Consider the following 13690-nt stretch of genomic DNA (forward strand, 5'->3'; position numbering starts at 1 on the left):
GAATGTTAAAGAATAAATAGGGATTACTTATAGGAGAAGAAGATTCTAAGGAGAAGAGTATATGTCAAAGGCTCAATTCAATATATTAAGTTAAGGATATCTTCAGGATACTAATTCAAATTTAAGAATAATCTTATTTTTTTCAGTTTTCAATAAAAGATGTATATGCTATAACATCTAAGTGCCACAAAAGTATTTTGAGGAACAGATATTTATTAATCATATCTCATTAAATAATTGGCTTATTCATATACCAAACACTCTTCCCATTCTACCTGAATCAACACATTCTCATGGTAGTTTATTTCTTGAAATTTCATTTTAAATCCTTAAATTTCAAGGTTGTTGCCAATTTTATACACTATTAACTTGAATAAAGATCTTTTAAAAATTAAATATAAGCGGGAGCCAGTAGTTCATGCCTGTAATCCTAGCTTCTCAGGAGGCTGAGATCTGAGGATCGCGGTTCAAAGCCAGCCCGGGCAGGAAAGGCGGTGAGACTCTTACCTCCAATAAATCACTAGAAAACCGGAAGTGGCACTGTGGCTCAAGCGGTATAGCGTTCACCTTGAGCTGAAGAGTACAGGGACAGTGCCCAAGCCCAGAGTTCAAGCCCCATGACCAAACCAAAAAAAAAAAAATTAAATATAAACATTTAATATTTAAAAAGTGCATTTATTACCTCTTTATTAGAAGTTTCCTTAGTTTTTCTGTGTATTGAGTGGGAGTTAAGTACAGAATCTTTTTCTTCTGGTTATTTAGCATAATAGTGAAGACATTTTACTTAATTTTAGGAGCAACTCTCAAGCACAGTTATGATAGAAACAAAATGTGGCCTAAGATATATATATGTGTTATTCTCAGTATTCAGAAAGTGGAGGCAGGAGGATCATGTGTTTTAGGCCAGCATAGACTACAGAGTGAAAGGCTGTCTGGAAAAAAAAATGAATACTTTCTGATTGCTACATATTTGGGCCTTGTGCTGAAGATGAGTGTAAGATCTAATTCTCCTGACACTTGTCAGTGGTAGGTAGTTGAACTTCAATAAATTAGCAAGTGCATAATAGCTCCATATAACATGAGACTAGTCAAGATGTCACAAAACACAACAGTGTCTTAGTCTCAGTTTTTTGCTGAAATATCATAAACCATTGAGTCTTGCTGGGCGCTGGTGGCTCACGCATGTTATCCTAGCTACTCAGGAGGCTGAGATCTGAGGGTCGAGGTTCCAAGCCAGCCCAGGTGGGAAAATCCATGAGACTCTTATCTCCAATAGACAACCAGAAACCTGGAAGTGGTGCTGTGGCTCAAGCGGCAGAGTGCTTGCTTTGAACTGAAATGCTGAGGAACAGCGCCCAGGCCCAGAGTTCAAGCCCCATGACCAATACCCCTTCCCCCCCACCCCCCCCCAAATTGAGTCTTGTTCCATTTTACATTCCCAGAAGCCAGTGAAAGTAAGAAGTATGTATGCACAAAAGTACAATCCATGTTGTGTGACTTAGTCCAGAGCAGATTATTCAGACTTCCAGGTTGAAAGGGGAATTTCATGTTTTTAATATTATATCTTTAAAAAAGGAATTGTTTGCCGGGTGCCAGTGGCTCACACTTGCAATCCTAGCTACTGGGAAGGCTGAGATCTGAGGATTGGGGTTGGTTCAAAGCCAGCCAGGGTAGGAAAGTACATGAGACTCATCCTCCAATTAACAACTAGAAAACTGGAAGTGGCACTGTGATTCAAGTGGTAGAGCGCTTGCCTTGAGCTGACAAGCTGAGGGACAGCGCCCAGGCCCAGAGTTCAAGCCCCACGACCGACAGAAAAAAAAAAAAAAAGGAATTGAGTTAGGATAGTTCAGTAGGAAAATGATACTTTCATATCAGAAGAATCTTGAACATAAATACTTAAAAACTCTGATCAAATAATGAAAGTCTTTAAAACATGAACATTAATGGCAACCAGTACAAGTGTCCAGTTTCTTCACAAGTGTCAACGATACCTCTTTCTCTAAGATAGTTTCATATGAAAAGGTTGAAGGAAGCCGGGCGCCATATAATGTTTCAAAACTAGTTAACTCCTATCCTTTTTTTTTTTTTTTTTTCTGTCAGTCTTGGGGCTTGAACTCTGGGCCTGGGCACTGTCCCTGAGCTCTTCAGCTCAACTCAAGGCTAGCACTCTCCCAATTGAGCCACAGTGCCACTGACTCCTATCCTGTTTTTAAGATTAGGAAGAAAAGTGTAGCATACATTTTTAACTATTAACAATTATACTGGACTGAATTTGTGTTTATATGTGTCTGTACAGATTATTTAAAGAAAGGTAGCTTGAGAGTTTGTTTCTTAATAGGACTTAGTAGGACTTTTGTCTTTCTTAGGACCAGATAGCTTTCACTTAAGTACCTTCAGAGATGATAGTCATATCAAAACTATTGATTAGTTAGTTGATACTCAATTATAATCTGTTTCAAATTAGCATTTCTCTGGATAGATATAAGTGCTCGGAGCCAGCACGATTACTATTGTAATCGTAGGTAGACAAGAAGCAAAGAGGGCAGAATTATGGTTGGAGGCCAGCCTAGGAAAAGAAGTTTGAAGAAAAGTCAGCAAAACCCAGTCACAAAAAAAATAAGCCACCTGCTGGTTACTGATGGCTCATGCCTGTAATCCTAACTACTCTTAAATCTGAGGATAGAGGTTCAAAGCCATACCAGACAGGAAAGATAGGGAGATTCTTATTTCCAATTAACAACCAAGAAAGGAAAGCCAGAAGTGGAGCTGTGACTCAGTGGTAAAACCCCAGCCTTGAGCTAAAAAGCTGAGGGATCCAGGACCTGGGTTCAAGGCCCAGGACCAGTACACATACAAAAAAGCTGGTATGGAGATAATAATCCTAACTACTCAGGAGACTGAGATCTGAGAATTGAGGTTTGAAGTTTGAAGCCAGCCCAGGTAGACCATTCTGAGAGACTCTTATCTCCAATTAACCAACAAAAAGCTGAAAGTGGAAATGTGGCTCAAGTAGTAAAGTACCAGCCTTGGGCACAAAAAGCCAAGAAAGAGCACAAGGCCCTGAGCTCAAGTCTCTGTCATTACCAGTACATGCATGCACACACACATGCCCATGCACGCACACACACACACACACACACACACACACACACAGAGCTAGGTATCGTAATACATGCCTGTCATCTCTGCTGTGCCAGAGGCAGAGGTAAATGGATCAAATACAACATGTGTCTGTCTGAAATAAACAGGTGTAATGGTGTGTTTGGTGCAGTAGAGTGCAAGTCCCTGAGTACAAATGCCAATTCCTTTAAAAAAAGAAAAAAAGAGAAAAAAAGGATGCTAAGAGCAGTCTAGGCTAGGCACTGGTGGTTCATGACTATAATCCTAGTTACTCAGGAGGCTAAGATATGAGGATCGAGATCCAAAGACAGCCTGGGCAGGAAAGTCCATGATACTCTTTTTTTTGTTGTTCATGGGGCTTGAACTCTGGGCCTGGGCACTGTCCCTCAGCTCTTAAGCTCAAGGGTATTGCTCTACCACTTGAGCCACAGTGCCACTTCCGGTTTTCTGGTGGCTAATTAGAGATAAGAGACTCTTACCTCCAATAAAACCACCAGAAAATCGGAAGTGGCTCTGAGACTCAAGTGATAGAATGGCTCAACTGGAGGTGAAGAACTCAGGGACAGTGCTCAGACCCAGAGTTCAAGCCCCACAACCAACCAAAAAGAAAAAGAGTTGGTCTAAAACATCAACTCAGAGGCTCTACAAAGCCAGATAAGTAGATAAATGAAAACCAAAGAAAGAAAATGGAAAAGTTTCTAACATATACTGCCCTTCTTGTGATTTTGTATTTTCACTACTTGAAGATACTTCTGAAAGTATTCATTTCAAGCAAATGTATTTTGCCTCATTTAGTAATACTTCATTTGACAAAAGTTATTACTCTATTAAGCATTTAAGGAAAAGAATAAAACACTGGGAGAATAAATGCATTAATAAATACAGGCAAAAGCAGTTTTTATTGTATATGTACTAAGTGCCCAATGATATGGAAATATATAGAAATATGATATGGAAATATAAAAAGATATGAGACCTCATTGAGGTCTGTTTCACAAGACAAACTATCTAGATGTTGCAGTATGTTATAAAATTGATGGTGTAATAAAAGTGAACAGTAAGCATAGTAGAAATATAGAACTGGAAACATTAAGAGATTCTAGGGAAAAGTAAGGTAACAAAGATAAATTTTGAGGGGCTGGGAAGGTGGCTCAGTGGTAGAGCGCTTGCCTTGCATGCATGAGGCCCTGGTTTTGATTCCTCAGCACCACATAAGTAAAAAGAAAAAAGCTGGAAGTGGCGCTGTGGCTCAAGTGGTAGAGCGCTAGCCTTGAGCTGAAGAGCTGAGGGACAGCGCCCAGGCCCCGAATTCAGGCCCCATGACTGGGAACCCCCCCCCCCCCAAGATAAATTTTGAGTAGAAAGTTGCAACTTATAGAATGTGAGAATGCATGGAAAGTAAAAAGGACAAAGGATGAGATATAAACAAAATCAGATCCATGTAAGGATTTGGCATTCTAATCTGGTAACAAGGCAAATATTAAAGGGTGGACAAGTATGGGGGAACATTTCCCATGTCAGCTGGATGCTGCTGTCTGCCTGTGTTGTTAGTTTTGGTATAGCCTATAAATATGTTATAAATATCCAAATACCCCTGCCGTAAAAGGTTCTCACCCCTGGTACAACAAGGAAGTAACATGATCAGACATACATATTGAAAGATCTCTGGTTGCTGTTGGAAAACTAACCTTTTTTCCATTTGTACTTGGAAGCACTTTGCAAGATAAGGATGTATTTGAATATTTAAGTGTGGCAGGGCACTGGTGGCTCACACCTGTCATCCTAGCTATTCAGGAGGCTGAGATCTGAGGATCACGGTTCAGAGGTTCAGAGCCAGCCCAGGCAGGAAAGTTTGTGAGACTCTTATCTCCAATTAACCACCAGAGAACCGGAACTGGCACTGTTGCTCAAGTGGTAGAGTACTCACCTTGAGCTAAAGAGCTCCAGGTCAGTGTCAACACCCAGGCCCAGAGTTCAAACCCCACAACTGACCAAAAAAAAAAAAAAAAAAAATAAGTAAGTGTGAATGAAGCTCAAAACTTATTCATAATTGCACAGCTTGATTCTTTGAGATATTTTGGTAGAGCTATAAATTAGTCTTTATGTAACTATGTTAAAAGACTGTAGTAGAATGTTATATTTTTAGTTAGAACTCTGAGCTGATTAGACATAAAAGATTTGAGGTCTAATGGATAGAAATTATTTCCTGACTTTCTGCTTAATCAATACTATTCAGGCTAAATCAGATGACACTGGTGATGGTGTTTCTACTCTGTGTAACCAACGTATATTTTAACTGCATTTCCTATCCTCAAGTGCTGGGTTTATAATTAAAATGACATATATTTTTTTTTAAAAAGCAAGAAAAAATGAGATTCAAAAGGACTGTAAAGCTGGGTGCCAGTGGCTTACGCCTATAATCCTAGCTAATCAAGAGGCTGAGATCTGAGGGTTGCTGTTCAAAGCCAGCCCAGGAAGGAATGTCCATGAAACTCTTTATCTCCAATAAACCACTGAAAACACTGGAAGTGACACTATGGCTCAAATGGTAGAGCACTAGCCTTGAGCTGAAGAGCTAAGGGATAGCGCCCAAGCCCAGAAGTCAAGTCCTACAACCAACAACAACAAAAAAAAAGAAATTTAAAAACAAAAAGGAATGTAAGATTATAAGATGAATGTAAGATTATAAAATGAAAAAGAAAGGTAAAGAACAATCTTTCCCCTCTCTTGCTTCACATAGATTGTTTTTATATTGGGAACCATATATTAAAAGACTCAAGGCTTGTATGGATAACCCTAAACATTTTAAACTTTGTAAGAATTGCTTAGTAACAAATTTCATGATACAGGGAAAACACTGTATCATCTTCAGAGTAGCAGCCAGACTACCAGTTTAGAAAGCATTATAGAAAAACTGCTAAGTAGATATTATAATTGATTAATAAACCTAAGTTGATTTGTAATTGAAACCACAAAATAAAGCATCATAATTTAGTTGAAAAATTAAGAAATATGCTTGTTCTGGAATTTTATCTAAATGACATGACTTATAGACAAATTTTATATCTAAGATAACCTGTATAAAACCAGCAGAGCTGAACTTGTTTTATGTTTTTGTTTTTGTTTTGGTCACTAAGGGCTGAACTTTTTAATCACTATAAATCTGTTTAAGCAGTGGAAAGTAAGCTTCAACATAGCTTTACTTTCCAAGATCGCATAAGAGTGGGTTTTTAATATGTTAAATGCAAGCAGCTTGCTTCTCATTCTATTACTTTGTCACTTGACTCCAAGGCAGGTATCTTCTGCATAATAAGAGTGGTTACCCATATGACTTTTTGTCAGACATTATATATTCTAGGCTTTTTATTAATAAAATAGTATTGGTACATATCAAAATAAAATTATATAGTATCATTGACTTAAAATTATTCCATCCTGAAATAAAATATTATGGATACACTATACTACCATGTATTTTATTTTAAATATTAAATTACTGATTCAGAATGGAAAAGATCTTTCTTGGAGTACTGATATATTCGTTGTTTTTATTTTTGCCATAAGTTAAGAGCTGGAAAAAGTAAAAAGACAACACAGTTCATGTTACTAAAGTTTTCTCGGGCTCAGCTAGTCTGTACTATCTCATGCTAAAGCTGGATTACCAAAAGGAAGGTTATCATAAGGAATTGACACTGGAAGCAGTAATACTGTCATCTTTGTGTATCCATGTATTTTAACATTCCATGAAGAGAAAAAGCTAAAGCATTTGTTATTATTTTAATAATAATTTTTACCTTTAAGAATATATATCAATGCAGACAACAGTTTTTTTCCAAATATTTTTCTATCTGCAGTTGAGTCCATGCATAGCAAAAGCTAATTGCATCTATTTCAAGTTAAGTTGTTGCACTGTATTTCAGTTTTTACCTACTCAGGTTAATTTACAGGTGCCTGCATACAGATAATCCATAATTTCTAGCAGTCAGCTAAAAGGAGAAAATAAATTTCTCTCACAGTTAACAGTTTGTATGCATATTCATATTTTTTAGTACAAATAGCAGCTTTTTACTTCTTGTAAGTAACATTGCAAATATAGGAAGTGATTAGCTAATTGCATCAATTGAGTGTTTGACTACATACTTAATATAATAGTCCATTTATATATTTTTATATATTATGACTGATCAACTTGTTTTTTTCATCATAACATGTTTTAAGGAATATATTTTATTTTTTGCAGTGTTTGAGCAACACACCTCCACTTACTGAATATTTCCTCAATGATAAGTATCAAGAAGAACTGAATTTTGACAATCCCTTAGGAATGAGAGGTGAAATAGCTAAATCATATGCTGAACTGATCAAGCAAATGTGGTCTGGAAAGTTTAGCTACGTCACTCCAAGAGCATTTAAGGTTAGTGTGGTTAATGAATTCTCAATGAGGGAGATATCATTCTCAAAGGATGAAAGTTCATTCTTAGGTAGAAGGGATGAAAGCTAGTTTTATATGGTTTGTGGTCCTCCAAAAGAATATAGTACATAAAAATATAGCACATTCTGTGGTATTAAAAATTCAGGGCAGGGGATTAACATAGGTGATCAATTTACAAAAATGTTGTAATAGGATATGGGGCAAAGGGAAGCAAATGGGAAAAGACAAAACTGCCTCATCTCTGCCTGTATGTTTTTTTTTTAAATTTAATTTAATTTTATTTGTGAACATACTGTACAGAGGAGTTACAATTACATGGGCAGGATAATGCGTACATTTCTTACCAAGCATTGCAGCCTCCTCCTTTGTTTACCCTTCACATTGCCTGTATGTTTTATATGAATGTAAAAAATCTAAACTTGGGCATATCATAGAAGTCTAAGAACAAAATTTATTTTGGTAGTCCTTGCAACTTTTAAAATTTATTGAAATGAAGCGTTTGCAAAACAACTACTGAATAATAATTAAATGTATTGTCAATATAGTTCTTAAGCTTGTAAGTTTATCCATATTTGTGAATTAGTTGCTTCATAGAACAAAACCCAAAATAATTTAATCATTCAAATTAAGAATTAACCTGAAGTGTAGCTTTATAATGTTAGGGTTTTCCTTATGATATCATTGACTAATTTGAAAATTTTAAACTTAAATAAGGAATTGGCTTTCATTTAGTCCATCTACTATGCAACATTTTGTTATCAGTATACTAGTTCTTACAAAATAAAAAGCAACCGATAAATCAAAGTACCTCTGCATTTGCTTTCTTTTTCATTCTTACTCATCTCTCAACCCTGATCCCTCAGCCCAATTATTTTTGCTAGATTTTTATCCCTTTAAATTTTGCATAAATATGCAGCACTTCACTGTGATTTATATAATTCCACTTCAATATTATTTAAAAAATACTTGGTGAGACAATGACTAGAGGAAACATATATGAATATGTTATCTCTGAGATTTATCCTGTTTGTATACACACAACTAAATGGGAGTTTGGTGATTTGTTTCTAGTGATCCAGAGCAAAGTGTACCTGAACTTTAAGTCTCAAGTGTACAATATTTTCACAATATTCTCTTCATTTATCAAGTCAACATTTTTACATCTTATTTCATAATGCTTTTAGATATGTAATTATGTATATATGTGTGATAATATAATATATATAGTAATATAGTAAAAGAGAACCTGTCTTTATTTTCTACTTGCTGGACTTTTTCAAGAGGAGACAATAGGAAGACATAGAGCTAAGAATAAAGAAGGTCAGAGGCCAGTTACAGTGGTTCATACATGTAATCCCAGCTACTTGGAAGGCAGAGATGGTTATAGGCCAGCCTAGACAAAAAGCAAGTCCCCATCTCACTCATTAAGCTACTGCACATAACTGTCACCCCAGCTATGTGATGTGCTATAAATAGGAGGATATTGGTCCAGGTCAATCTCTGGAGAAAAACAAAACAAAAAACATGAGACCCTACTAAACACCTGTAATACTAGCTACTCATGAGGCTGAGATTTGAGGATCACATTTCAAAGCCAGCCCAGCCAGGATCATCCATGGGACTCTTATCTCCAATAAACCACCAGAAAACTGGAGTGGCACTGTGGCTCAAGTGGTAGAACGCTTGCCTTGAGCTGAAGAGTGCAGGGACAGGGCCCAGGCCCAGAGTTCAAGCCCCACGACTGACAAAAAAAATAATAACTAAAACAAAAAGGGTTGGGTGTGTGGCTCAGTTGGTAGAGTGCCTGCCTAGTAAGTACAAAGCTGAGTTCAAACTCTATTATCACATACAAAAAAAAAAAAAAAAGAAAGTTGAAAAACAGGGAAACAGCAAATAATGAGAAGGAAATATACTAAACCCAAGTAGTGATTAACACATTTTATTTATAGATAATAAATATCTATCAGTGTAGTTGTGTTTGAGAGGGATCTTGTTTTGTTATACAGTCTGGTCTCAATTCTTGGGTTCAAGCAATTCCTGCCCTTCTAGCATCCCAAATGCTAGAACTATAGTCATGTGCCACTGCACCAGCTGTAGTTTAAGAATTCTGTGTGTTGATCTATTTTGTCCCAGTTATGATCCACTGAATGCTTATTGGGCATACAAAACAAAAGAAAACATATGTTTATATTTTGTATATAATTAGTGTCTTTTGTGGGGTTTGTTAGTATTTTTGTCAGTCATAGGGCTTGGACTCAGGGCCTAGGCACTGTCCCTGGGATATTTTGCTAAAGGCTAGTGCTCTACCACTTTGAACCACAGCACTACTTCAGTTTTTTCTGGTGGTTAATTGGAAATAAGAGTGTCATGGACTTTCCTGTCCTTGCTGGTTTTGAATGGTGATCCTTAGATCTCAACTTTCTGAATAGCTAGAGTTACAGGTGTGAGCCATCAGTACATGGCTTATATAGTCAGTTTTTATTGTTCACAATAGTTTTATTCCTTAAAAATTTAAAAATACTGAACAGTTGCACCTAAGGAAAATACAAGGTTTGATCCCACCAAGCCTTTGGTCACATTTTCATCATCCAGTCAATGTATAACTTCATGTGTTTTTCTGTTCAGAGATCCTTTACTTCATATGTATTTTACATTCATTAACACTGAATTCACAGCTAGCCGCATTGTGACTCGTGCTTGATCTAACTTTCCCAGGTGAAGTATATTTAAACTAGTCACTTCAACACTATGTGTGGGGGGCCATTTTGAATACTGAAATAATCAACCTAAAACAGAAAAAAAAAAATGTGTGGAGGAAAAAAAAAAGAATAGTACTAAATAAATCATAAAAGCCACTTGTTGAGCTGGGAAGTTGGCCTGTAGTAGAATGCTTGCCTCACGTGCATGAGGCCCTGGGTTCAATCCCTCAGCACCGCATAAGCAGAAAGAAGCCAGAAGTGGCACCGTGGCTCAAGTGGTATGGCACTATAGCCTTGAGCTGAAGAGCTGAGGCACAGTGCCCAGGCCGAGTTCAGCCCCCAAGACCGACCAAAAAAAAAAAAAAAGCCATTTGTTTTTACAGCAGTGTCACCTTGTTACTCAGATGGGAATGTGCACATCAGATGACTCAATTTTTTGCCACTCAGAATATCTACAAATGACTGTAAAAATATCAAAATTTCATTTGAAGCTTACAAATAGACCTTAGTAAGGGGGCAAATTCTCAAATGTACAGTCCACGACAATGAAGGATCAAGTAAATACTACTTAAGACACCGTGTCTCTGATTTTATAGTTTTGCTTTTCTTACAGACGCAAGTAGGACGTTTTGCACCTCAGTTCTCTGGATATCAGCAGCAAGACTGTCAAGAACTATTAGCTTTCCTATTGGACGGACTACATGAAGATTTAAATAGAATTAGGAAAAAACCATATATCCAGTTAAAAGATGCTGATGGAAGGCCAGATAAGGTATATTTCATGATACTATTGTTACCATTGTTAAAATTCTCTAATACTTCTTTGTAATTGTTGTCTTATTTTCCTTATAGGTAGTTGCTGAAGAAGCCTGGGAAAACCATTTAAAAAGAAATGATTCTATCATTGTGGACATATTTCATGGCCTTTTTAAGTCAACTTTAGTTTGTCCGGAATGTGCGAAGATATCAGTAACATTTGATCCTTTTTGTTATTTGACGCTTCCATTGCCTATGAAAAAAGAACGGACCTTGGAAGTATATTTAGTTAGAATGGACCCCCTTACTAAACCTATGCAGGTTAGTAATACTATTTTCTTTGCATTTTTTATTCTTATTTAAAACAAATGAATATTTGTCTTTGTTATAAATGATTAGTTGTCAAGGGCTGGAGATAGGGCTCATGGTAGAGAACATATCTATCAAGTTCTAGGCCCTGAAATCACCTCAATACCACAAAAATAAGAACGTGTTTCTACTCCTTATTCTGAAGAAGTTCGTTGTTGTGATAAAAGTACCATGGTAGGGTACTACAATACACAGGCAGAGTAATCTACTAAACTGGCATTAATGCCTGCTATGATTCCTGATTATAATCAGGTGAAAGCTGGAAATGAAAGCATCATAAGCCAAGAAAATGCCATCTATAAAATTCATTCCCTCTTGCCCCCCCACTTCCAGGTAATAGGTCTTGAGCTCAGTGCCTTGTGTAGCTTGCTTGCTCTTGACTGATGCTCTACTCCAGTCCAGCTTTTAAGGCTGGTTAATTGGAAGTGGGGCCTTTTCTGCCCAAACTGGCTTTGAATTGCAGTGCTCCAGGTTTCAGCCTCCTGAATAGCTAAGCATGAGCTACCAATACCTGGCAGACATGACCTACTTCTGAAATCTACAAATTGTTAATAGGGTAAGCAAGAGCTAGAATCATATAGATCCTTGATACAGTGATAGGAAGTTCAGACTTCATTGAGGTTTAGAAGAATCACTAAAGCTTGTTAAAAGTATAGAGATTATTTAGCTAGATTTGTATATGAAAAAGAAGATTCTGCCTAGAACACAAATAAAAATGGTTTAAATCCAAAGTATTTAGACCATCTAAGAAACTTTTGCAATGTTAAGATGACAAACAGCAGGAGCAGGTACACAGAAGTACTTTCAGGAGCAGTAGGTATTTTAGTGGTAGATCATTTAGCCTAGTATGCATGAAGCCCTGGGTCCAATCCCCACCTAACATGGAGGGGAGGGGTAATGATTAGAGTCAGGTTGGCAGTTTGATGGAAGAACTCATTGAAAATGTGGAAATATATTCAAAGATGATGTCAAATTTACTAGACTGAAAAATTGAAGAGATAATATGCTGTTTTTTTTAATGTTTTTTACTAAGAACAGATGTGAAAAGAAATGTGTTTCAGTATTGAGAATGATAGCTTAGCATGATCTAGTCTTGTGTTTAATATTATATATGTTGACTTTGAAATACAGAAGAAATACAGAATTTAGGTGAAGATAATCCAATATTCAGTGAGTCTATATATTTAGACTGAAGGGCAGATTGTGTTTGAGATTTAAATTGAGCAGTGAGCTCTATGAAGATGATAGGTCTTTAGAAAGATGAGATCATATGAGGTGACTCTTAAGATTTAGCATCTAAGCCAAGTGTCAGTGGCTCATGCCTGTGATCCTAGCTACTCAGGAGGCTGAGATCTGAGGATCTCGGTTCAAAGCCAACCCAGGCAGGAAAGTCTGTGAGATTCTTTTTTTTTTTTTTGCCAGTTGTGGGGCTTGAACTCAGGGCCTGAGCGCTGTCCCTGAGCTGCTTTTGCTCAAGGCTAGCGCTCTACCATTTGAGCACAACACCACTTCTGGCATTTTGTGCTTATGTGGTGCTGAGGAATCGAACCCAGGGCCTCAGGCATGCAAGACAAGCGCTTTGCCACTGAGCCACCTTCCCAGCCCTGTGAGATTCTTACTACCAATTAAACACCAGAAAACTGGAAGTAGTGCTGTGGCTTAAAGTGACAGAACACTAGCCTTGAGCTGAAGAGCTCAGGGACAGTGCCCAGGCCCAGTGTTCAAGCCCCATGACTGACCAAAAAAACAAAAAAAAAAGATTTAGCATTTAAACTAGAACTCTCTTGAAAATAAAAGGGGCCATTAGTAATAATTCTACCTAGAGCATCAGTCTAAGACTGGCCAAAGCAAGTCAAGTTGCACTATCACCTAGTATAAGAAGTGGGTGTAGAATTAATAAACACTAGAGAAGAGCTTGAAGCAGAAAGTATTGTCACAGCAGGAGAAAAAGAAGTAGTAGTGTTCTAGGAAGTTTTAAAGGATGGAGTGAATAATGAGAATCATGGGGGCCGGGAAGGTGGCTCAGTGGGAGAGTGCTTGCCTTGCATGCATGAGGCCCTGGGTTCGATTCCTCAGCACCACATAAGCAAAAAGAAAAAAGCCGGAAGTGGCGCTGTGGCTCAAGTGGTAGAGCGCTAGCCTTGAGCTGAAGAGCTGATGGACAGCGCCCGGCCCAGAGTTCAAGCCCCATGACCAGACCCCAAAAAAAAAATAAAAAAAAAAATTAAGAGAATCATGGTACAGAAAGATAGGTAAAATAAGGACAGTATAATATTTTGGAAAACCTAGAAGGTAGGTGAAGAAAAAAGCC

General features: G+C 37.4%; 1 protein-coding gene across 7 annotated transcripts in view; it reads left to right on the forward strand.

Moving 5' to 3' along the window:
• The window catches only part of Usp15 (ubiquitin specific peptidase 15), a 103414-nt gene that overhangs the window by 73197 nt on the left and 16527 nt on the right, over positions 1 to 13690 (forward strand). For all 7 annotated transcript variants that reach the window (XM_069987784.1, XM_069987785.1, XM_069987786.1 and 4 more), the window contains 3 exons: positions 7364 to 7537; positions 10868 to 11026; positions 11107 to 11331. In XM_069987784.1, coding sequence (XP_069843885.1) covers positions 7364 to 7537; positions 10868 to 11026; positions 11107 to 11331 — 558 coding nt within the window. The remainder of the gene's footprint in view (positions 1 to 7363; positions 7538 to 10867; positions 11027 to 11106; positions 11332 to 13690) is intronic.

The sequence above is a fragment of the Dipodomys merriami genome, unplaced genomic scaffold (genome assembly GCF_024711535.1).
Source record: "Dipodomys merriami isolate MVZ:Mamm:240054 unplaced genomic scaffold, mDipMer1.0.p SCAF_10, whole genome shotgun sequence".
Classification (NCBI taxonomy): domain Eukaryota; kingdom Metazoa; phylum Chordata; class Mammalia; order Rodentia; family Heteromyidae; genus Dipodomys; species Dipodomys merriami.